The sequence below is a fragment of the Lutra lutra genome, chromosome 1 (genome assembly GCF_902655055.1).
Source record: "Lutra lutra chromosome 1, mLutLut1.2, whole genome shotgun sequence".
NCBI classification, from domain to species: Eukaryota; Metazoa; Chordata; class Mammalia; order Carnivora; family Mustelidae; genus Lutra; species Lutra lutra.
This window is the reverse complement of record NC_062278.1, coordinates 110,548,735-110,574,848: the sequence shown is the minus strand read 5'-3', so window position 1 is coordinate 110,574,848 and position 26,114 is coordinate 110,548,735. Positions and strand designations below refer to the sequence as shown.

The 26,114-nt window shown below is 41.2% G+C and overlaps 1 protein-coding gene across 2 annotated transcripts; it reads right to left on the bottom strand.

The window, feature by feature from the left end:
• Window positions 1-7,175: 7,175 nt before the first annotated feature.
• Window positions 7,176-17,653, bottom strand: ADIPOQ (adiponectin, C1Q and collagen domain containing). 2 transcript variants are annotated; one of them, XM_047732531.1, is made up of 4 exons: window positions 17,500-17,553; window positions 12,665-12,747; window positions 10,401-10,622; window positions 7,176-9,483 (listed from the first exon to the last, which is right to left on the bottom strand). In XM_047732531.1, the coding sequence occupies exons 3-4, from the start codon at window positions 10,612-10,614 to the stop codon at window positions 8,963-8,965; spliced, it is 735 nt and encodes a 244-aa protein (XP_047588487.1). In that variant the 5' UTR covers window positions 10,615-10,622; window positions 12,665-12,747; window positions 17,500-17,553; the 3' UTR covers window positions 7,176-8,962. The 2 variants fall into 2 exon arrangements, with proteins under 2 accessions (XP_047588487.1, XP_047588477.1); XM_047732521.1 differs by lacking the exon at window positions 12,665-12,747 and having other exon boundaries at window positions 17,500-17,653.
• Between the last annotated feature and the right edge of the window lie 8,461 nt (window positions 17,654-26,114).

Genomic DNA, 26,114 nt, shown 5'->3' with positions numbered 1-26,114 from the left:
TTCCATTAGTCTGTCTCCTCTTATGCCTGGAATACCCTACTTTAATTGCTGTGTTTTTGTAATGTGCTTCAACAACTAGTGAAGCTAGCTGCCACTCCCACTTATAAGTTTTTATTTTTAAAATTTTATTCTCATATCCTCTCATCTGTTTGCTCTTTCAAGTGATTACCATGAAAGGAAAAAACTAACACCTCTGAAAATTCACCAGCAGCAACAAAATAAGAAAAGGAGTAAAACTACAAGTCAGAAACTTCAAAATGTGGCTATTGAAGAAAGAAATGAGAGATTTTGTCAGAGCAAGGCCTCGCTTCTAATCCCACTGCAGCCCCTACCCACCATGATGGGCCTGAGGAGAGAAGAAGATGGACGAATTCCTGAGCGTTCTCACTAGTACTGCCTAAGCCAGAGGAAAGCAGTCTCAGAGGTAAGCAAGCAGCCCAAGAAAACACCCCTCAGAGTAAAGGCCCCAATTTCAGCTATCAGTGGATGCAGGAAAAGCCCCAGGAAACTCTTGGGAACCCAGAGGTATTCTACCATGAGGATGGGATGCATGGCCAACATGACAGATTAATTCCTGGTACCAGATATTTAACATGATCTCAGAAGAGAGACTAAAACCCAGGTTACTCAACAAAGGGTGCACACAGCCCCAGCAGAGTGTTCTTCCTACCCTCTCTGTCCTCGGTCTCAGAAGAGCAGATAGAACTCGAGACTTTAGCCCCACCCTGGAGTCCAAAGGGGAGACACGCATGTCGGGGATGGAAGTCATGGAGAATTCATCCTCACTGTCTCAGGGAGAGCTGAAGGTCTGGAAATGGCTGCCCACATTCAACACAAACAAGCTGATTAATCAGATAGTAATCAAGCACATGCCAAAGAGGAGCCAAGAACCCAGGCTGGGAGAAAAAAAAAGAAGCCAAGCAAAAATTAAAAAAAAAAAAAAAAATACTTCCTGGGTCACCAGGGTGGCTCAGTCAGTTAAGCGTCTGCCTTTGGCTCAGGTCATGATCTCAGGGTCCTGGGATGGAGCCCTGCCTCGCTCCTTGCTCAGCGGAGAGTCTGGTTCTCCATCTGCCTCTGTCCCCTCCACCACACCCCCGCTCATGCTGTCTCCCCGCCACACACAAATAAATCAATAAAATCTTAAAAAAATAAATACTTACCAAGTGTTTGTGTCCAATGGAAGACAGTGATGAAAATATGAATAAAATAAGAGGGAGCAAAAAAAAAAAAAGAGGGAGCTCAACGACAAGAGGATAAAGCAACAGAACTTTCAGAACATTGTTAAGTACGAAGAGAAAAAGTAGTTGTCCTTGTTTTGCACCCAATTTTGATAAGGACGTATTTGGTGTGCAATGTTTATTATAATGCGAGGCACTATTTAGAATTTGTTATTCTTTATCATGCTAAGGAAATGGCATTCTATTTCTAATTCACAAAATGCTTCAGTAACAAATGGTCAACCTATTTCAGCTGGCATAAACAAGCTATTTTGCAAGGTCCTTTTTTTTCTTGTACCACACTTACAAAGAACTTCAGTGCAGTCCTCAGAACTTGTCCACATGAATGATGAGTGAGACATTTCATCATATTTCCTTTTAACAACCAGACTTTCTGTCATGAAACAAATTTAATGACTCATTTTACAAAGACAAGTTTTTCCACTATTAGTATTTACAGGATTGCTAACATAGAGCTACAGGTTGTATTAATGCCCCATCCTCCCAATGTCTTGAAACTAGAAAGAAGAAAAAGCTGGTGAAATTGGGGTTTATTCGTTCTACAAACGTAAGCTTCGGAGTCAGGCAGCTCTGAGAACAAATTCTGGCTCTGCAGTTCACTAGTCGTGGCTTTGAACCACAACTTAGCTTCTCTAAGCACCAATTTTCTCATGGAACAGCTGGGTCTAGATATTTAATTTACAGGGTGTTGCAAGAATTAAATAAAAAAATGCATTTCAAGCAGGTACCCCAAGATGATTATTTATACTGTTATCGTTGCTATTTTTTTTGAAAAACATTATTATGTGCCTGACACATCTTAGATAATAAATATTTATTGAATGAATAAAAGATCTCTATAAAAAATTCAGAGATGAAATAGAAAGTCTATGCCCACAAGAGATTTGCCAGTGAGGAAATTAATTGCAAATAAAATAAATCTAGATAAAACTGAGTTCTAGGTTTGATTTCATGAGGCCTAGCAACTTCTTTTTTTTTTCCTGAAAAAAATTTTTATTTTAAATTCTAATCTAGTGACCTAATTCTGTTACCTTGTTCCTAAGTATTCTTCCTAACTAGATCTCAGCCTGGTTCCCGAGCACATTCACAAACTAATTCCTGACCCCGTGTACTCTTTGGGTGAAAATAACAGAAATCAACTTAAGCTAGCTGAAGTTAAAGAAGAAATTGTACAAAAATCTAGGAACTGCTCTCTCATGGGACACACAGGCAGGGATATAGCTGAGTGTCAAGAAGGAATGGAATAAAAAAAAAAAAAAGGAAAGCTTTTGGGAACTAGAATTCCCTCCCTCTCCCCCTCCTTCCAACTTTCAGTTTTGTTTCTCTCCAACTGTGTCTTTCTCCAAGGTGAGCCTCCTCTCTCTCTAGACTGCTGGCAGAAGATGGTCACCTATGAGTCTTGAATCTGCATGTCGACTGTGTCTTTCCCCAAGGTGAGCCTCTTCTCTCTCTAGACTGCTGGCAGAAGATGGTCACCTATGAGTCTTGAATCTGCATGTTTTGCCTCCATCCTAATTCATATTCCTGGAGGCACTCTGGTTTGCCTGGCTTAGAGTAAGCACCTGCCCTTCCATTCAATGGCCTCTAGGAGAAAGGGATCAGAACGGACCATAGAATGGACTACCTTCACTGCTTGAAGTGAAGAGCCAGGGGGAGGCCCACCTTGCGTGGAGAAATGGCAGCAGTGTCCATGACACCCAGCCCCTACCACACACTGACCCTTAACTTGTCACAGCCCTAATCTTAACCACAAACTGAGCTGCACATTAATAATCTTGGCCCAGGAATTCCACTTACACTGACATTGTGAAGCACACATAAATGAGAACGTGAAGAGATCTTGCTTCACTTCCTTTTGAGAAAATGTGGTTTTTACATAGTGAATTTTATTTGCAATCATGTTTATTCACTGTAAAACACCTGAGTGAAAACTAAAAGATAAAAGGAAAAAATCTAGTTCCTTCTAAACATTCTTAAAAACCTGGATATTTCCAAACATTCCTAAGTAAAACACTGTATATAGAATAAGATTTCTGAATTTGGAGGTAAATATTTCTGCTTTGGTCCCTGCTGGTGGGGTCAGGCTAACTTCCTTAGTCTCTGCACAGCTTGGAATGCATCATCATCTACCACTCAGTAAAAGTCAGAGGTTGGGATTATGATCAAAACCTTGCTTGCCCTAGCCTCCCTTGGTCCAGGAGTTTTTGGTACCTTCCATGTTCTCTCTTTAACAAGGGTCTATCTCAAGATTGGACTTATTTTCTTTGAACTCTATCAACTTCAGAGTAAATTCTGTACCTTCTTGGGGTTCCTGCTATCTCCTTCTCCTTTTCCTTCTTCAGGAGTATCATAGGACACAAGATGTCCAGTGCCAGCTAAGTTGCAATAAGCCAACAATAGTCTATCTTTCGCATCGATTGCAACCAAAATTTCTAGACAAAATGCAAAAAACAAATATCTAAAATATCGCAATTGTACACATGCATGGCAGACCCAAAGAAGTGTAGCAAAGGCTTCAAGAGTTCAAGAGTTCATCCCAGGCAAAACTCAGAGCTGTGTATATGACAGATTGACCCAAATACCATAGCAAAGGTTTGAAAACTGAACTGACATGAGAATCCCCAGTCCCAAAAGGTGAGATACAATTTGCAGCCTGGACCTAAGCCAACTGATTGCCCACTAACACAAGCAAACAAAAATTCAATATTCTTTAGAGGATTTTTAACAGAATCCAGAATCTCCTAACGTAATATTCAAGATGTTCTGGATAGAATTCAAAATTACTGAATGCACAAAGAACAAGAAAAGTCTGACCAGTACTCAGGAGAAAAGGTAATCAACAGACAGCCCCAACTGGAATTACCAGACACAGACTTGATAACACCCATTATAACCATGATGTAAAGATGAACATTCTTGAGATAAATAAGAGGACAAAGTTCTTGGCAGAGAAAGAAAAGCAATTTTTTTAGCTAAATGGAAAATTTTAAACTAGGAGATACAATATCTGAAATTCACAGTTCTACCAGATGTGGTCAATAGCAGAATGGAGATGACAGAGGAAAGAAAACCTGAAGATAGGTGAAGAGAAATTATACAGGGGTGCCTGGGTGGTTCACTTGGTTACGACTCTGCCTTCAGCTCAGGTCATAATCCCAGGGTCCTGGGATCGAGCCTTGCATCCTGTTCCCTGTTTGGTGGGGACCCTGCTTCTCCCTCTCCCTCTGCATGCTTACTCTTCCTCTATTTCTCTGTCTGTCAAATAAATAAGTAAAACCTTTAAAAGAGAGAGAGAAATTATACAATAAGAAGAACAGAGAGAAAAAGATTGAAAAAATTAATGTAACCTTAGGTGCTTGTCAATTTAACATTCATATCATTGAAATCTCAGAGAGAGATTGATTCAGAATATGTATTTGAAAAAATAATGACAGAAAACATTCCATATTTGGTGAAATGTATCTATTTAATTTCAAGAAGCTCAGTGAATCCTATCAGGTTAAGTTAAAAAAAAAATACCCAGATATATCATAATTAAACTATAAAAACCAAAGGTGAAGAAAATGTCTTAAAAGCACATGGAAACAAATGATGACACATTACACATAGGGAAACTATGACTACTTCTTATCAGAAACCTCAGAGTCCTGAAGACAATGAGAGAATATCTTTAAAGTGCTAGAAGAAAAATTAATAAATAGATAATCATAAAAAGTACTGGAAGGACGCCTGGCTGGCTCAGTTGGTAGAGCGTGCAACTCTTGATCTCGAGGTTCAAGCCCCACGTTGGGTGTAGAGATTACTTAAACATAAGAAATGCTAGGAGGGGCGCCTGGGTGGCTCAGCAGGTTAAAGCCTCTGCCTTCAGCTCAGGTCATGATCCCAGAGTCCTGGGATCGAGCCCCTCATTGGGCTCTCTGCTCAGTGGGGAGCCTGCTTCCTCCTCTCTGTCTCTCTCTCTCTCTCTCTCTCTCTCTCTCTGCCTGCCTCTCTGCCTACTCGTGATCTCTGTCAGATAAATAAATAAAATCTTCAAAAAAAAAAAAAAAGAAGAAGAAGAAGTGCTAGAAGGAAAGAACTGTCAACTCGGAATTCTCTAGCCAACAAAAGCATCCTTCAAGAATGTAGGCAGAATAAAGATATTCTCAGGTGAGGGAAAACTAAGAGAATTTATCACTTGCAGACTTGTTCTAAAAGAGATGGCTAAGAAAGTTCTTTGGGACGAGGGAAGAAAGAATAAAAGAAATAATTAATATCTAGATAAATAGAGTATTGGCAGCCTCTTAAATTCTTTAAAATATGTTGAAAGCAAAAATTATAACATTGTAATATTTCAATGGAATATATACACTAACCACAACATAGGAGGATCAAGACACAGAACCCTATTTGATTATAAGGCTTATTTGAAGTGGTAAAATATTAACTCTAAATATACTGTGAAAAGTTAGATATATACACTGTAATTCTTAGAGCAACTACTAAACAATACCAAGACATAGCCAAAAATTCAATAAATAAATTAAGATAACTATTTCATAATAGTCAAATAATAAGAAGTCAAGAAAGAGAATAAAATAGCATATAATACATATAATAAAGTACATATTAGTCAACTATGTTGTTGTTAAGACTTTTGGTCAACAGTAGACAAGTTTTTGGAGAGTCAAAAGTTATGCACAGATTTTTGAATATGTGGAGGGTTGGTGCCCTGAAACCCCACATTGCTCAAGAGTCAATGGTATAGAAAGAGTTAAAGCAAATGATAGGAAAAGATAAACCATGTGAACAGTAATCAAAAGAAAACTAGAGTGCCTATATTACTTTCAGACAAAGTAGACTTCAGAATAGGGCAAATTACTGGAGAAAAAGAGAGACATTATATAATGATAAAAGAATAAATTCGCTGAGAAGGCATAGTTATTAAATGAGTATGTACTTAATTGAAGAGCTCAAAAACACAGGAAGCAAAAGCTGGCAGAACTGAAGAGAAATTAAAAAATGCATAATTATATTTGAAGATGTGATGGGACCATGACGTTATCATGGGACCATTAATCCTAAAATCTTGACCACAATTCCTCTCAAGAGGGGCTATGCAGATTGGCTCTCTCTGTTTCCACAAAGAATTGGCCCTGCTCCAGAGAGCTTAAAGTGAGTGACTCCATGTCCAGAGCTGTGAAGAGGCAACCCTACCCAGATGTAGGACCGCGAATATGACCGGACATCAGCTATTTGTTGAAATTTTAGAGAAAACCAGTAGTAACCTTCCAGCAATATCTCTGAGAAACCTAAGAAAATTCAAACATAACATTAAGAGTTTATGGTGGACAGGTGTTTTCGCATTCATCATCCACTCTCCCACTTCTGGTTACTGTGTCCAGTTTTGTATTAGAGAAAATACCCTTTCTCCAGCTTGAGCCATAATCATCTCAAGTCAGTAAGTATAGTCCGTCCTCCTGACCAACGTGATTGGTCAGAGATGGGCATACAACCTATCGAGAGCCAATGAGATGCAAAAATATATTTGCTGAGACTTCTGGAAAAAGAAGTTCCATGGGAACCACCAGGAAAGAGGATGTGATGGAAGGATACCAGAGCTGGCAAGGTGCCAGTCCATTTGATATCATGACAAAAAGCCTAACAGTATACTGTGTAGAGCCCAAGTGTTAAGCCTACACAGCTGAAGGCAGACTGGAAGGACGGAGAGAAAGGGTCTTTGATATCCCTTAAGCCTCTGGTTTAAGCCTTAACTAATGACGAAATAGCTGCTCTGGTAGCTTCCATCATGCAAGGGAATTCTGTTTTTTTCCCCCTCTCAAGTGGGGCTGGGTTTTCTGTCATTCATAACAGAGTTCTAACATGCAATTTACCCCTTCAATCCTCTCTAAACCCCATGTCTTTCCCCAAAAAATGAAAACAAAAGGCATGTGATTTAAGTGCTTCTACTTTTAATGCTGAACAGTATCTTTACTTGTAGAAAATGATGATGTGCAAATGTTGTAGAAGATGAAGCTTGGTATGTAGAAATAACAACCACTTAATGATGAGCAAGACACATACAAAAGAGAGTCATTCAGAATTAAAACTGAGAGCAAAAGAAAAAAGTTTCCCATTTCTGTTTATACAGAATGCTATTAACTCTGCTTTTGCTAAAAACTTTGAAAAGTGTTACTCAAGCCATTGTCTCCTGGGAGGATATTTACCATCATCAACGACCTACGCTTCTGTTTGTTTGGTGTTTGTTTTTGTTTTTGTTTCACAAATATGTGACAACTAAAAATTGTATGTATTCAGGTGTACAATGTGATGGTTTGCTGTAGATAAACATGATGAAATATTCACCACAATCAAGCTAGCTCACATATCCATCACCTCAGATAGTTCTTTTCTTTTTCTTCTTCTTCTTTTTTTAATTCTTAAAGCACAAGAACAGATGCAGAAGGCCCAGGTATTTCCAGGCCCTGTTGGTACTCAAGGAAAGAATGGTTTCCAAACTCCTTTGTGGGTTTTGCACTGCAGGCCCAAGCTACCTCCTTCAGGGAAAATTCTTTAAGCATTCTGGAAAGCACAGTCATCCCAAACCTCAGTGGAAAAGATTCCAACTATCCAGTGGAACAAGGATTAGGTGCTTATATTCAGGGAGTTCTAAAATGAAAAATGTGTTTGTAGATAAGGATTAGTTAAATGAAGAGACTGAACTGGAGTTAATTCTGGGTAGAAATGAGATTTAAGAGATTGGTCTTCATGAAGCATTTATCAAGGACCTGCCAAGGGACTGAGAGGTGAAGGAAGCACAGTCCTTTCTAGGCAGTTGTCCCTGGCCTGGTATAAGGATGTCTTTCATACCCAGCACTCTCATCCACCATAATACATAGAGAGGCACAGCGTGTGAGGAAGGTTTGCAGGAAAGAGCTATCACATCAGAGAAGCTTCCTGATTAGGTGGTTTTGAGGAACAGGGAGGATTTCAGCACGTGGAGATGGAGGTAGATTTCTGAGCTGGAGTGAAGAGCATGAAGAAAGACAGAGAGAAGCAGAAGTACACAGTAATTAGTGGTCCAGCTGGGATGGACCTAGTCACAGAATCACTTCTGAGGGAGCTCTATTGGGGAAAGGCTTAACTCACCATGAAGACCACTCAGAGGCCTTCAGTTGAGCTGGGTGACAGACCCCGTACCAACACTCCCAAGAGGCCATGTACTCCTAAAAAGGGGCAGGGTTTAGTGGAGAAGGTCTACAGACCTGGGTTTGCCTTCAAACTCTGCCACTTAATACCAGTGTGAGTTTAGGCATTCACTTAACTCTCTCAGGCTGAGGACCCAAGTGTAAAATGAGGTGAATAATATCTTTCCTGTGAACCCCCCAGGTTTGGCATGAACATGAGGAAAACTAGTGAACACAGAATAGCACTGTCAAATACTTTCTGGTAGTTTGCTACCTCACCATACATGTGAAGCACCCCAAGAAATGTTATTAAACTTTCATTGCTACTACATAACAGACCTTTGAGGCCAGGGACAATGTCTTCTTCAGGACAGGGAACATAGTATATGATCTTTTTTGAAAAGGTACTTGATGAATTCATCAATAAATGAACAAATAATGTTCAGAGCCCTCCAACTAGATAACAAAATTAGTCTCTTAACTTCATCAAAATCTATGGGCTGTACTTTCACTTTGGGGTTGTTTGGGCTGTTGGAGTCTCTAAGTTAGTTGTGATCAGTTGGTGTCATGGTAGAGAAGGAAGCCTGTAAAGGTAGAATCATGGACATTATCTGCATAGATCCCATAAGAGTTCCCATCCCCGTACACCTGGAGCCAGACTTGGTCGCCCACTTCCAGATGGAGGAGCACAGAGCCAGAGGCCTGGTCCACATTATTCTCCTGGTACTGGTCATAGGTGAAGAGCATCGCCTTGTCCTTCTTGTAGAGGCTGACTTTGACATCCTTCAAGTAGACTGTGATGTGGTAGGAGAAGTAGTAGAGCCCAGGAATGTTGCAATGGAATTTGCCAGTGGTGCCATCATAGTGGTTTTGCAGATTGTAGAAGATTTTGGTAAAGCGAATGGGGACATTGGGGACAGTGACCCGGCTCTCCAGTCCCACACTGAATGCTGACCGGTGTACATAGGCACTTTCTCCAGGTTCTCCTTTCCTGCCTGGGGTTCCTGGAAAGCCTCGGGGACCTTCAACCCCGGTTACTCCGGTTTCACCAGTGTCACCCTTAGGACCAAGGAGACCTAGAGAATGAGAAAACCTCAGTGACCATAAGGAACAGAACTCCTGCCTTGGTTAGTTCTAACCTAAAACACTGCCCCTATGGTCTTTACCCACAACCTGCCTGACTTACGGAACAAGGAACCAAAGGGAGCTCCCAAAGAGGTGAGTTATACCTTCTCCTTCTACATCCCCCAGCAGGCTTCCATAAATTCATCTCCAACCTTATATCTTATAAGTCTCCATCATAGACCCTCCATCCTGCCAACCCTTTATAACCCTTTTCAACCATACTCTTGCTCTTCGATCCCCTCTGTCCGGGATGCCCTCCCTCCTTTTTTTCTGTCTATCCATTCTTCAAGGCCTGACTCAAGCCCTCCTCTTCTTAAAGTCTTCATTGTTAATCCAGATGTAAGCTGAGAGCATTTTCTCTCTGTTCCATATCTTGGACACTTGCCCACATTCAGTTAGGCATATTTGGAATAGACGTTCTTGTAGTAATCCTTAACAGCCTTGTGCTTCAGATGTATCTTCTTAACTACACCAAAAGTTCCCCAGGAGCAGGACTGTGAGCCATGAGGATGCGTTGAGTATGAACGTCACTGGGTGGAATGGGAATTAAGTGGAAATGAAGGGAAATACGAATGTGAAGGGACTGGGAAGAATGATGGATGAGGCGGGATGGGAAAGGGTACAGGCAATGTGATGTTGATAGAACAGAATCAAAGGTACTGGTTTTACAGGTACGACCTATCCTCACGACCAGAAGGCCAACCCAAAATTCACTTCAGGCTGCTTATGGGTCACAGAAAAAAAAAAAAAAATGTTTCCTTCCTGTGTCTAGGCCTTTGTCAATAGCTAATGCCTTTGTATAGTTCCAGAAGCCCTCCTCTACCCAGGAGAAGTCTAGGATGAAAGAAGCCAAAAACCTTGTTCTTACCTGGATCTCCTTTCTCACCCTTTTCGCCAGGGGTGCCATCTCTGCCATCACGGCCTGGGGTCCCATTGTGGCCAGGATGCCCTGGGATACCTGCCACCCAGCCTGTGCAGGCCCCCTTGGGTGGGGGAAGCAGGACTCCAGGCCCTTCTGTCACGGAGTTCTGGCCATGAGTAGGCAGGACCAGTAGCAGTAGAACAGCTCGTGGCAAGAGCATCCTGACCCCTGGAACCCAGATACACTTAGTCAGCCATGCAAGCAGCTCCACACAGCTCACTCTGTCTGTACCTACACAGGACCTGGGCCACCTCAGCAGCATCCACTTCTGAGACCTGCTCTCTCAACGCTCACCTCTTCTAGAAGACTTGTCTATTTCCACCCACCTTGATCTCTTTCCACCCTCCAATTTGCAATAGTTAGCATTATTCTTTGTGTATAATCTCCTTAATCTCATGAACCTCATTCTAAGTTAAACACAGTTCACATGTACTTTTTTACTCCAAAGACTCACTATTTTTCATCAGTGTGTTTGTTTTTCAGAGTTACACAAAGCCTCTAGAACTGGGTTTGGCTTCAGGATACAGCTTCTCTGTGAGGGATGCAGAAAAGCCTCTGATTGGCAATTTTACCCCAAGATGTGCATGGTGTCTAGAATCTCACCTCTATGCCCCAATCACCTGGGCTCTATAGTGCCCTCTCAATGAGACAAAACCAACTCCATTCATTTATTCATATATGTTCATCTTTCATATATATATAGATGTAGAAAACACACACATACACACTCATGTATTCAATAACATTAGTACCATAAACACTTTGGAAACTACAGAAAACAAAAGGATACCCAGTCCCAAGTCTTTCTCTGTTTATTTTTAAACATAATGAAAAACACACTTTGCATAGAAATTTTGTTCTCCTATTTTTGCTTTGTCACTTTCTAGTTCTCATAATCATCATTTTAAAGGTGTGTGTGCTAATTCATCAAGTGGACATAGTCAAAATATATTTAACCATTTCTATTTTGTTGAACTTTTAGCTTCGTTCCACTTTAAAGTATTATTTTAAAATCCATAACTAATATCCTTAGTCATATAACTTATCCCCAAATTATATTCCATTATGATATATTCCCAGAAGTAAAATTACTGGGCCAAATATATGAACATTTTTAAGTTCTGGATGTGTATTTCCAAACTGTAGTTTGTTACACTGTTACTAGGTCTAGTTTGTTACTAATCTGTTAGTTACACTGTTATACTGTTACTAGTTTGTTACTAGCAGTGTGTTTGTAAGTGTGTAAGGACCCTATTAGCTACTCCCACCAGCAAAATTTAAAAAACCTATTTTTGCTGTTGTTAGTTTAGTGAACAAAAGAAATGACACCTTGGACGTTGATCAACAGTGAGTTGTACACTTTATTAAAGGCCTATTTCCTGACTTAATTTCTTCATGATACATCCATTAGTGGTTTTGTCACTTAATTTATTAGATACACAATGTACTTTTGAATCAATTTGTGTGAGCTCTTTATGCGGACATTTTATCATCTATGCCATGACTATTTTCTCTGGTGATTATTCTGTAGATTATTCTTTTGTTTACCCTAATTTTTTTTAAAATGTTTTATTTATTTATGAGATAGGTAGAGAGAGGGAGAGCAGAAAGCACAAGCAGGAAGATGGGGAGAGGGATAGAAGGAGAGGCAGAAGCAAATGCCCCACTGAGCAGGGACCCTGCCACACAGGGCTCGATCCACGGACCCTGGGATCATGACCTGAGCCAAAGGCAGACACTTAATGCACTGAGCTCTCCAGGTGCCCCAGTTTACCCTGATTTTTAAGTGACAGAAGTTTTAGCTTTTATAGTCAACTCTGTTGATATTTTTCTTTGCTTCTAAGTTTTAAACAGTTCCTAGCCCTTCTAGGTCTTGGTAAATATTCTATTTTATTATCTTCTGTTGTTTGATATATTTTAAATTTCACTCTTTATTTCATCTTCAATATTTTGTTTTGGTGTAAACTGCTCTAAAATACTCAAATGATTTCTCTAGCTATTTAAAGACATCTTTAGTTAATCTCTCCCTTCCATTGCGCTTCTGCATCATTTAGGAAATACCAAGTTTTAACATGATCTTGTAAGTAAGGTGAGAACTGAGAATGAGATAGACTAATAGAAGAAGAGGCAGAGAGGACCCAGAGCAACAGGCATTGCCTGTTGGTGGTAGTGACTCTCTGGCCGAGGCGCCTCTTACCATCTACATGTACCTTTGTCGCCCTCTACTGGTTTTCAAGGGCTCAGGCGGGTGACGTCAACATGTGGGGGAAATGAGACACAGTCTTAGGCTTGGCTTGTCCCGAAATAAGAAAGAGGTGAGTTAGATTAGAAACCAAGAAGGAGAAACCAGCCAAGCCCAGTTCATATTTAGGAAAAATACTTGTTCTGAGGCTTTTAAGACTTCATATGCATTCAAAGTTTCTCACTATTTGTCACCTCACCTTGCTCCGGTTTCCGAGGGTTAGCATTACAAGTCCCAAGAAGACCTTTGAGAGGTATGCTCGCTTTCTCCCAAAATGAGGAGAGGGCAGAATCTATGAGGCTGTGCTCTTTTCCACAGGGAGATAGGAAGAGAGTCCAGAACATAAGAACTGGTGGGGATAGCTACAGAGGGACCCCAAAATAGAAGGAGATTGGGGCTTTCTCCAAACTGTTGGGGGGAGTGAGAAATCAAAAGGTCTCTGGAGTTCTGTGGTTCCTCCTCCTCTTTTAAAAGTCAAGATTCTTTTCTCCCAGCCCAGGGAAAGGCATTTCTGTCCTCAGCACTTTGGTATTATGGATGGATTTCTCCACTGACAGGGACAACAATTCTGGGTTCCCTGACAGTGGCATGGGGTGGAGGTACTGAGAAGAGGGGTGGGGGGAAGACGGGTACACAATCCTCAGAAGTTTCTGATGCTAAGAACAGATTCTGATTGCAGAAGATAATTGTCTTCTAACCTAGTTCGGGGTGGAAAAATCAGCAATGGATAACAACAGAAGGTCAGCGCAGAGGTGCCACTTACCAAAAAAATGTATTCCAAAATTACTTGTGCTCTTTGTTTGGATAGGGCAACTGTTATGCTTTGATTTGGAAAGTCTTCTGTTTTTACATGGGAAAACATTATTACATTAAACTGTAATCCAAGACTCAACTGTGGCTGTAAAGAGAACTTTTATATGGCTCCTGAAGCTAAACCCCAAGTTCCACTCATAATTCTATTTCTGCCGAGCTCCATTTGTAAAGCCCTTACCTCACTTAATGTCTCATTTAATCCTCACAACCATTTTGAGAGACAGTGTGAAGCAGAACAGGATCACATGTTCTATGATCTTGGTGCTTGGGGGAAACTAATTTGTTCTTATCTGTAACATGCATCAGTCATGCATTTGTTGGAGGAATAAGTGGCGTAATCCATGTAAGTACTTAGAACAGTGCGTGACACATGTCAGTGCTTAGCAAATGTTAGCCCCGACTGTACCCATTTAGAGAGGAGGAAAGTGAATTTCAGGAAAGTTATGTGACTCATCCTAGATCCTAGAGGGTTTTTTTTTGTTTTGGTTTTGGTTTTGTTTTTTTAGTGAGATATTTATTTATTTATGTATGTATTTATTGATTGATTGATTGATTGATTTTTGCAAGGGAGAGAGAAAGAACCAGCAGGGGGAGAGGCAGTGGAAGATGCAGTCTCCCCACTGAGCCAGGAGCCCGACTGATCCCAGAACCCCGGGATCATGGCCTGAGCTGAGAGCAGATGCTTAATCAACTGAGCCACCCAGGCACCCAATCCTAGAGCTTTTTAATGTAAAAGAGCTGGAAATCAAATTCTGGTCCTCCAAAGCCCAAAAATGGACTCTTTAAGGCATAGCTCAGAGGAGGCGGGGGGAAGCATCAGGATCACACATCTGTCTTTTCATGTTCCACTCCATGGGATGGGGGACATAAGAGAAAGTAGCTGGAGAAGTCCTCCAAATCATGAAGCAGGTGCCCTGGCTTCTAGTCTAGGCTCTGCCACGAACACGCTAGGTGACTTACGTGTCTCCACCTTATCTCCCGGATCTCCTGCTCTTTGCCTGCAAATGTGATTATTAATATTAACCCTTGGGGCACCTGGGTGGCTCAGTGGGTTAAAGCCTCTGCCTTCGGCTCAGGTCATGGTCCCAGTGTCCTGGGATCGAGCCCCACATCGGGCTCTGTGCTCTGCAGGGAGCCTGCTTCCCCCTCTCTATCTGTCTGCCTCTCTGCCTACTTGTGATCTCTGTCTGTCAAATAAATTAAAAAATATATATATATTAACCCTTACCTCGCCTATTTCACGATCTTATTGTGAGAATCAGATGAGTAAAAGTCACACATGTGAGTGAAGAGAAGGGAAACGAGTGATATTTATGGACCACCTGTTACAGATCCCCACTCTACATCCACCTGCCCTTCATCTCATTTCACCCCTACTACTCCAACAGGTGGGACCCAACTCCCACAAGAGGAATCCCAGGACCAGAGCCGGTTAGTAACTTCCACCCACCCATAACAAAGAAAAGCATGCAGAGGCACAATTTAAAATCCAAAGCCCTAGTTCTTTGTACTGAACTGGCTTTCATGATATACCGGGTATAGGCATGGATTCATTCATTTTTAAAAATCATATGAGGGGAAGCCCACGATGTCCTCTGGATCCTAAAGGGCTGTACTATGATCTCACATTTTCATGTGTTAAAATATATAAGAAATTCCACTTTGACCTGCTGGAATTTCAGAAACAACAGCAGAATCCTGTGAAATGCAAGATAGGGTCTCCTTTGGGACTGGCAAGAAACAGAGCATTAGGTGGGGGAAAGGCCACCAAATCTGGTGCCAACGCTTCCAGCAGGAAAGGGCACTAGAGCACAGATCACTAAGTCCCTGTGAGCCAGAGTGGACCCCGAAATTATCTCAACCCTGTCCTGCCTTTACAAATGGAAGGTAAAGGAGAAAGAAGAAGATGTGTTTATTAGATCCTCGTGGAGGCCAGCTCCCACACTGGGAGATTTTACCCATTATTTATTTCATCTATTACTTATTTTAATCTTTACAAGAACTCCATGAAGCAAGGAATATAATACCAACATTAAAGAAGGGGAAAGTGAGAGATTAAGGACATGACCCCTGAGCCATTCCTGTTCTGACTTCCAACCCGGTGAGCTTCCCATCACATTACATGGCCTCTAAAAAGCCTCAGACTCAACTTCCTAACCCGTTAAATGTGATCACAAAGGTGAGGGATGTGAGAACACTGAAACTGGCAAGGGTGCGTTGGAGTAGAAATTGCATAAGGTACTTTCAAATGCTTATTTCATGTAAATTTCCCCCATAGTCCTGCTCTTGATTCCACTATAGAGAAGAATCCGAGACTTGAAGAGACCAAGGTGCTGGTTTAAGGTCATGCGACTCTTAGAAATGTTGAGTGGGCTGGGAAGGGAAGAAAAAAAAGAAAGAAAGAAAGAAACAGATTGCGCAACTCTTGTATGGGTTTTATAAAACTGCCATTTTTAAAGGTTAAAAATGGTAGAATATTGGCAGTTTCACATGGTTCAACCTAATGATGAATGACAGAATCAGGAATCAACTCAATTCTGTCTGGCTTTCAGGAGGATTATCTGAAAACCTTCACTCAACCCTAAAAGAGCTGTCAGCATCCCCATGCCCAACATACGCACGCACGCACGCACGCACGCGCGTGCGCGCTTCAAATCTCAAGGAACTAGTAAAACAGAACATCCCTCCAATGCATTTTTTAGGATCAGTATCTCTTCATGTGAAAAAATTCTTATTGAAAATTCTACTCTCCAAAGCTTCTACCTCCTGACCTCAGCCAAGTGGGGCCATTAATTTCCTGTTTTGACAAAGAGTTGGTGGAAAGTTTGTCCCCACACCCACCTCAGAAAGACAAGGAGCAAGTCCTGTGTCTCTCTTTACAGCTCCTCAGGAACTAAGGGAGGGAGGCAGCAAGGACTACCAGTTGAGCTCTTCGTGCTTTCTCTGCTTAAGGAACAAAGTGACCCCTCGTGCTCCTTGGGGCACATTCTACCAGCACAAAGGGCTCCCAGGCTTCCCCACTTTCTCTGGAGGAGCTCACCTTTCCGCTAATGGGTGGAGTCACCAGGAGTGAGGTGGCTGCATCCCCTGTGAAGCTTGATCTGAAAACCAGAACTTCTCTAGACCAGGGACCCACACCCACTGACACAGGAGTGCTGGGCTGATCTCTAAAATCTTTCCCACTCTGACCTCTGCCTCTACACTGAAAACAACTGGATGCCTCAGGCTCAGCGCTCACCGGGGTGAGCAAGACAGAGCAGACCCACTGGTTTCTGACAGAAAGCCATGCAGACCCACTGGTTTCTGACAGAAAATGTCGTCTAAAAATAAGATTTTTATAAGTTTTCAGTATATCCCAAGCTCACTTTATCTCATTTGAATATCTCAATCATCCCGTGAAATAACATCACATCAGTGCAGATATCCCCGTATTTACAGATTCCTTCAGATCTTTGTATCTCACTAACTCCACCCAGTGTCTGGCCTTATCGAATCTGTTTGATCAGTATTTGCTGAGAGGAATCCAGCGGTGGAGCTGGGTTCCAGACTCAGCCTGAGGTTAGAACTCAGGCTGTCCCCCAGCTGCCTTACCCTATGCTTCTTTCTTTGCCTACCTGGTCAAGCTAGAAGTGAATTATTTCCTTCTCTTCTTATTTAATTGAACTCTATCGCTTGGCCATCTTTCCCTCCTCATCGATCCCAACCTTTTCTCTGCGTAGGCATCTGGCCACAGAGTGAACTGGGCAAAATTCAAGATGCCCCAGGCATTTTGATCAGAGGAACAGCTCCTTTTCTCTTTGAGCTGTGGAAGAATCAAGGAAGAAGCCTGAGGTCTTTCTACATCCACCAGGGCTGCTCTGGCCAGAGTTTTGCCTGTACCCATCTGTACCAGCTATGACAAGAGAGCCTGTGCAAACCCCAGCCAGAGGCTCCATTGCAAGACAGCCACCCCCACCCCCCATCGTGGGACTGTAATCAACTTGTTCTTACCCTCAAGTGTAGAATCGGACCCACAAAGTGCAGTCAGGATGGAAATGAGATGATCCAGCCTCAGCAGCCTGATACACAGGGGGACAGGCCATCCCCACCCCACAGTTGTCCCTTCCTATTGGCCAACCCTAACCCTATGAGGGCCAGAGGCCAGTGGGCAGGCACCCTGTCCCTGGCAACTGCTTCAGGTCTCCACTCTGGGGAACCCGCTGCAACCCATGGGCTTGGGAAGCCAAGTGGGTCCTCAGTCACAGCATCCACATTCCCTTGGCTCTTAGGTTTGCATCCTACAACAGCAAGAGAAGATGGGGCAAGGGTGAGCCCAGAAAAAGGAAAACAAGCCATCTCTGCATCTGAGGGAGAAGCTTCCTCCTGTAAAATGAATTGTCCAGTGGTGCAGGAGACCCCCTTTTCCCCCATAGATCTGCTGTCATAAGTCAGGAACACTGATGATCATCACCACTGTGCTCCTGCTCGCTATGCATGACAAAGCATGAGACTGTGTGGTCCAGACAGAGCACTTCAGAAAGGGGAATAGTCAGAGGAGTGGCAATAAAACAAGAACTAGAACACATCCTCCACACTCTGGCCTGGACCCCAAATTTGAGGAGGACTTTGTGTGTTATTATGAGAACCAAGGCGAAAGGAAGTTCCTGGGGTGATGTGGGGCAGAGCCAGAGTAAGACCTTTAGAGCCCCTGCATTCCAAAAAGTTATGAAGCACCCAACCCAATGTGATTCAAATTCGACATAACAGAAAATGTCCATAAAATGTGATACTAGAACAACATCTCTCAAGGTTTTCTGATTCCAAAATTCTGAATAAGGTTTTGAAAACTAACTTTTTGTGGGTATGTGAGCCCTCATTTTGTCAGTCCCTTAAGCATCTCGCCTACTCTACCTAGTGGGGAACCCAGCTCTGGTCTGGAGTGGCTTGGAGGACCAGTGGCTGCCACCCACGTAGGTGTTCCTAGAAGGCTGAGGTTTGAAATGGCAACTTTCATCACCTTGGGCTCTTTCTTGGCAAACCCACGTTCTGTTTTTGAAACACAGGATCAGAGCTGGTTCCTGAAAGCCACAAATTCTGAGGCATTAAATCATGACCCCAGCAAGAGCTCAAGATCCCAGCAACAACTTCCATAAGACATTCAGAAACAGAATGTTCTCAGGCAGAGGCTGGGCAAGTGTGTGTCTGCCCCCAAACATGCTGGCCATGCGGAACCCAGAAGTCCAGAGCAAGGTAAAGTAAAAGTCTTGTCTTAGGCCTTGGCCTTCAGGTAACATGCAGACTTTCTAGAGAAGTCACATTAGGCCTTTGAGATTGGAGTCATGAATCCCTTACCTAGGGCCCAAGAGGCCAGGAAAAACAAGACTTAATATAGTTTACCAGATAAACTATATTGTTGTGTTGTATATATGTGATGTATCCCCTGCCCCCTAGAATATGATCTCGTATAAGCTGGGCAATAAAAAATGTTGAATCAATAAATAGATAAGTGATCATATTTAATCTCCCCTTGAAGATAGCTACAGCTGTCTTCTATTTTACAAATAAAGCATCTGGAGTTCAGTGAGGCTAAGTGACTTGTCCAAGGCACAGATCTAAGATACAAACCCAGATCTGACTACAAACCTAGTATGCTTTCTAATACCTCATGTCTCTCACTTCTTCTGATGGAGTAGGAGACCCTAAGATTCATGTTTGCACTCCAGCATAGCTTTGGGGTTGGCAAAAAAAAAAAAAAAAAAAAAAAAAAAAAAAAAAGGTATTTTCTCCTGATTTTATGGGAATGCAGCTGTTTACAGCAGGCTTTAACTGTTGTGCAAGGTGGAATGACTTTAGCCCCCAAAAAACACCAAGACTGGGCTGGGTCTGGTTGTCAGCCAGCAACATTGTGAAAGCCTGTCATTTTGAGACCTCAGGGAAATCTGCCATCTGCCACGAAGGTCACTGTGTGGAAAGAGGCAGTTCTGTGGCATACTGTCTTGGAGACTGTCACTCAAGAGCATTCAGCCAGGAATGCCTTGAAGCTCGTCTTTTTTCCCAGGACAGAGCTGTTACTACCTAGAGTGAAATATTCAAATAAATGTGATCATTTCCTCCAGGGTATGATGCAGTTCAATCCCCTGTGAGCTGGGGAATTGGGCATTAAACCAGCAGGCCACATGACTAAGTCTCCTGTAAGTCTGGCTAAATAGTGCCATATATTTTTGCTTAATTGTGATTTTTAAAACATAATTTTAATTGAAATAATGAAGCATAATCACTAGGTTTTGAAAAATAATCCAAAATATTGGAGCAAGACAGCAGAGTAAGGACACCCTACAGCCCCCAAATCCCTACAAATGACAAGAAAGGAAAACATTCTTGGTTGTAAAAGCAAAAAGACTTGGCTACAATTGCACTTTATCCAAGCAACCTCAGATACTAATTTAAGTCTCTCTTTTGCCACTCATACTTTGGACTACCAGTAAGGCCCTTCCATTGGCAAGGAGGCCAGTTCTGATAAGGAATGCTAGTTTCCTATCTTTGAGAACCTGTGCCGTGGGACCACACCTGGTAACAAATGCTGTTTTAGTCAAAGGATTTCCCACAATAATTTTGGAATTTCTGGAGAAGCACAGCAAAGGAGATAGTGTTGCCCAGAGATGAGGAACCACCTCTGTCACCCGGCCATATCCTGTAAGCCTACACTCAGTGTCTGTACTGCTAGAGGTTTCACAGATGTACTGAACAGCCCCCAGGGATGCTGACACTGCCAGGGACACAGCCAGAAACACTAGAGCTTCTCCCTTTTACCCCTTTCGATCTTACCCAACTGTCTCCCCTCTGCAGAATCTCACTAGGGCCCATCCAGCAAGGGAGTCTGGGATATGTCATTTCAGACACACAGCTTCAGGGATAAAGGTGGTTACTTAAAAGTGGATATGGAGCTAAGTACCAACAGACATAATCTGACACAAGTCACATCTTCAACAAATAGAAGAACTTACACCCAAGGAAACAAAGCTAGTAGCGGCAAAAGGGGGTAGAACTTAAGAATAATTGTTATAGTTGGAGAGATGACAGGAAATGGCATACATAAACATAATTTGTGAATATTCTGCCTTGGTAGGAGGTGAAAATAATTTTCTCTTCCTTAAGTCACCAAGACTGTGGTGATTTGTTATGCACCTCTAGGAAACTAACACGGGGAAGTAGAGCTAGAGAAAGAGTTTTCACAGATGACACCAAAAACATGATTCATTAAAGAAAACAATGGAAATTGAGATTCTACCAAAATTAAAACGTTTGCTCTGTGAAAAACCCTGTTAAGAGGATAAAAAAAAAAAAAGGTACAAACTGAAACAGTTTGCAATATTTGCAAACCATATATCTGACAAGGATTTGAATCTAGATTGCATAAAGAAATCTCAAAACTAAACCAAAACAATCCAATTAGAAAATGGGCAACAGGGGTGCCTGGGTGGCTCAGTGGGTTGAGCCGCTGCCTTCGGCTCAGGTCATGATCCCGGGGTCCTGGGATCGAGCCCCGCATCGGGCTCTCTGCTCAGCAGGGAGCCTGCTTCCCTTCCCCTCTCTCTGCCTGCCTCTCTGTCTACTTGTGATCTCTCTCTGTCAGATAAATAAATAAAATCTTAAAAAAAAAAAAAAGAAAATGGGCAACAGACATGAAAAAATATTTCATAAAACAAGATACATGGGTGGCAAATAAGCACTTGTAAAGATGTTCAACATTATTAGCTACTAGGGAAGAGCAAATTGAAAGCACCAATGAGATATCCCTAATACCAACTAGGATGACTAAAATCAACAATAGTAAGAAATACTATAATGGTGGATAGACTTTATCCATTTGTAAAAACTCATAGAATGTACAACACAAAAAGTGAACTCTGATATAAACTATGGACTTTGGGTGATTTTTTTTAAAGATGAGAAAAATAAATAGCACAAAGTTTTTTAAAGATCAAAAAATATTGAGAATACTAACTTTGGGAAAGGTCATGATGAAAATAGATCACTCATAATCTGCCAATAGAAATGGAAAATGGTACAGCCACTCTGGAAAATAGTTTAGCAGTTTAGCAGTTTCTTAAAAAATTAAACAGCAGTCACTCCTGTGCATTCATCCTCCCAAAATACCTATACCTAAAAACTTGACTGTCCCTGAAACATATACATCTCTGCTTATTTGTGTGAGTAAATTTTTAGGATAAATGTGTAGATGTGGAATTGCAGGATAAAGATGTATGCACATCTTAACTTCTGATCGCTGTAAACTGACTTCCAAAAATTCAATAGTGATTTATACTCCCAATATGGTATGAGTACCTGTTTCCTATACCATTTATGAATATTGGATACTGTCAAACATTTAAAATATTTTATTTTCCAGGGGTGCCTGCGTGGCTCTGTCGGTTAAGCGTTTAACTCTCGATTTTGTCTCAGGTGATAACCTTAGGGTTGTGAGACCGAACCCCATGTCCGGCTCCTCACAGGGAATGGAGGCTGCTTAAGTTATTCTCTCTCTTGGGGCACCTGGGTGGCTCAGTTGGTTAAAGCATCTGCTTTTGGCTCAGGTCATGATCTCAGGGTCCTGGGATTGAGCCCCAAGTTGGGCTCTGAGAAGGCAGCCTGCTTCTCCCTCTCCCCTGCCCCTGTTCATACGCATGCTCTCTCTCTCTCTCTCTCAATCAAATAAATAAATAAATAAATAAAATCTTAAAAAAAGAAACATGTACTAAAAAAAAAGATATTCTCTCTGTCTCATTCTCTCTCCCTCACTAAAACATAAAAAATATATGACATTCTAAATAGATAAATATTTGAACCCTAATAGATTTTTAGAATTATCTTAATTTATATCTCTCTGATTATGTGTAAGATATATTTTTACATATTTATTGGTTATTTGTATTTCTTTTACTCTGTATTATTTGTGTTGTGTTCAACTCATGTATTTATTTCCTTTGTCCGTTCTTTCTTATTGAGTTATTTTTATTAACTTTTGAAAGGTCTTTGTATATCAAGGAAATTAGTCCTTTGTTACATGTTTTGAAAATGTATTTATCTTTTGCCTTTAAAAAATATGTTATACAAGGGCGCCTGGGTGGCTCAGTGGGTTAAGCCGCTGCCTTCGGCTCAGGTCATGATCTCAGGGTCCTGGGATCAAGTCCCACATCGGGCTCTCTGCTCAGCAAGGAGCCTGCTTCCCTCTCTCTCTCTGCCTGCCTCTCCGTCTACTTGTGATCTACTTGTGATCTCTCTCTGTCAAATAAATAAATAAAATCTTTTAAAAAAATAAAAATAAAAAAATATGTTATACAAAAACTTTTGCTTCCTGTTTAACCTAATTTTTAACATTTTCCTTTTGGTTTCTGGATTTTGTGTTTTGCCTAAAGATTCCTCCCATTCCAAAGTTATTCTGTAAAATATGGTGGGGTTTTTTTGCTAGAATGTTCATGATTTCTTTTTCTTTTAATTCACTATTTGACCAACCTGTAATTACTTTGTCAAATGAACAAAGACCACCTATACACTTCAGAACACTTCAGAACACTAGATCTTTCCAATCAGAGGCTGTTTAGTCAAAACTTAAAATTCTAAGGGCGTCACTACTATCATCTTTTATTCCAGTAGAGACTGGAACAGGGTTGAAAGGACAGTGACCTTTATATACTGAAAGGAAGAACTCTTGAAACAGTCTTTGGTAAGAATGTCTTAAGGTGGGGTTTTCTGGTTCTCATAGGGTGGGATTTTTGGAAGCAAGAAAAGTGATATGTTTGGCTTTCAAATACATCTGTCAGTCTTTGATAGGTCCCTCCCAACTGGTACATAAGTGGAGGCTTTCCAGGCTGGGTAGGGTCATCTGGGCTTTCCAGCTTCAACCAGAAGAAAATATGGTCTTCAGCTTTAGAGTAAGCAGTTCCTCATGTTTTATATGTTCTATATTAATACATATAATGTGTATATATAACATATATTAAATATATGTTATAAATATATATTTATCCATATATAATATATAAATATATTTATAAATGTATTATATATGTTAATATAAATATATAATATATAATAATTTAATATATAAAAGAGAATATATATATTAAAAACACTATATATTTTTTTTTTCTTGGTGAACCCAACACCCATCTTAATGCATATTTTTTCCCTTCTAATTTTAAATGTTTTTTTCATACATTCACTTTTCAAATGCATTGGGAGTCTATTTCAGGAATCTCTACTCTGCTCATTGTATGCATTTATTCATCAGGAATATGTATCCTCTTCACTACTGAAAGCAGCATGTTGCAAAGCTATAAGATACAACCATTAAAGTCAGATCTGAAAGTTTATTCATTTATAATCCTGATACTAGACTAAATATGTGATTAGGATACTGTGTTTCATAAAATTTTCCATCCTTGTACTCTGACATGGAGCCTGGCATACATGAGGACTCCATATATGTAGGCTGAGCACAGAAATGTTGGTGTGGCAATGAGAACCGTGAACCAAGAGTTAGAAGACCTGGACTCTGGTCCCTCCTCCCCTGCAGGCTGTCTGGGAGACCAAGATACATATTAATGGACTGGTAGCTGATAGATAAGATGACCAGAGAACTATAATTTCTATGCCTACCTGAAGCTAGGAGTTACCACATGGCAAAGTTTTCACCTACAGAATATGAGATAAGGTGATGTGTGCTACCTTCAGGCTGAGTCTTAAAATACTTTACATGTGATCCTTCAATTTCTTCTCTACCTATGAACTGAAGGCGATAATGCCTGCGACCTAGTTTTTTGAGGGGCAGGCTTGGGGACTGGTTGTTTTTCATAGAACTACCTGTTTCTTTCTTATTCCGGGCTTATTGAGGAATGATTGACAAATATAATTGTATATATGTAAATGCACAGTGCTGTGATTTGGTATACATACACTTTGTGAAATGATTACCAAGATCAAATTAATTAATACGTTCATCACCTGACATAATTTTTGTCTTTGTGTGTTTGTGTGTGTGTGTGTGTGTGTCACAAGATGCTTAAGATCTATTCTCAGCAACTTCCAAGTATACAGTACATATTATTAATGATAGTTCTGTGACCCAGCTTTGATCATACAGACAAGAATGATGTTGTGGGGGATGGTGTGAAACCCACATGGAAGAAGCCTGGGAACCCTGAGTGACTGTGTGGAGCAGAGCAGGCTTCCTACCTACCCTGCACTCTTCCATGAGACAGAAATAAATGTATTGTTTGGTTCACTGTATTGCTGGGGCTCCCTGTTGCAACAGCTTACTAACCCACATGGCATATGGTATTCCACAAAGACAAGAGTACTGCAGTCAAATAATTGGGGAAATGAAGAGGTTAATAAAAGTATGCAGATTTCCTTCCTATAGGAATTCTCTGATTCTGGCTACATGTCTTCTTTTTTCCTGTATTGCAACTAGAGGGAGAAAAGTGCTGATCTCTTGTATTCTCTTCCTGGATCTGAAAAACACATCTGAAAAAAAAAAAAAAAAACCACACATCTGGAAAATGCTGATTTTGATTATTTCTATTTTCCCTAAATATTGCATAATGCCCAGCGAGTGTTTCATATGCATTCAGAACACCACCAGACTTTACAGAATCCAGGCTGCCTTTAGTCCAACCACTCTAGGCAGGGCATGCTGTCTTGAAGAGACAAGAGACAATATTACAAAACCATAGAGAATAATTCTCCCAAAAGATATATAGGATGTTTTTATCTCATTGCACTGTATTCTTTCTCCTTTAAACAGATGGAAAGAGGACAAGTTTTACCCAGAGAAGAGCCATTCTTTTTTTTTTTCTTTTAAAAGGCTTTAAAAATGTTCTTTAATCACAAGTCACTCAGTAACTATTTCTATTTCTTGAGTGGTTACTGGGTGCATGACCCTGGAGGAGAAAATGCAGTGTCCACTGGCCAGGGTGGACGTTCAGAGGAGCATCAACAATGATGACTGGTCCTGACATGGTTCCTTTGGTCATCCACTGTGATGCAAGGTTTGGAGAGAGGCTCCCCATGTGAGGCCTGTGGGGTTTGGGCACTTTGCACTCTGCCAGTACCACCAAGTGTGGTTGATTTGGTAAATTAAAAAACTGACTGATGTCCATAGGACTGAGAAGGCTTTGGGCTGTTCCTATAGCGGACACACAGTTAGTCAATGGTCAAGTGTTGAAGAAGAGCCAAGTAATGTGTTTTCTGATGATTCTGATAGAAGCCAGAGATTCTTCTGTCCAGCTCTGGGTCTTACATATGCTCATCGAGAAACGTATATGGTGATTGATAAGACGACCAGAGACCCAAAGCAGAGAAGTGTGCTGAGAAACATACTCAAGACTGACTGAATGAAAGTGTTCTATAAAAAAGTGTGAAAATATGCCATCATCGGTTGGGACGGACTCTACTTTCTTTTGACTGGGTAGACCTGTCCAGTGCTCTTCATGCAACAAAGGGCTCTCTGTGCTTTTAAAAATCCCATTCAGTTAATTCATAGGTTTGGGCTTATTGTAAAGCAGGTTCCCCACTTTGGGAAGGCATCCCCACAAACTTTCAAGAGGTGTTGCTTGCAGTTGTTG

Coding starts and splice junctions, on each gene's coding strand:
- ADIPOQ (XM_047732521.1), bottom strand. CDS start 10,614: ATGCTCTTGCCACGAGCTGTTCTACTGCTACTGGTCCTGCCTACTCAT. Junction 9,484..10,400: donor GGGTGAGAAAGGAGATCCAG/GTAAGAACAAGG, acceptor CTCATTCTCTAG/GTCTCCTTGGTCCTAAGGGT.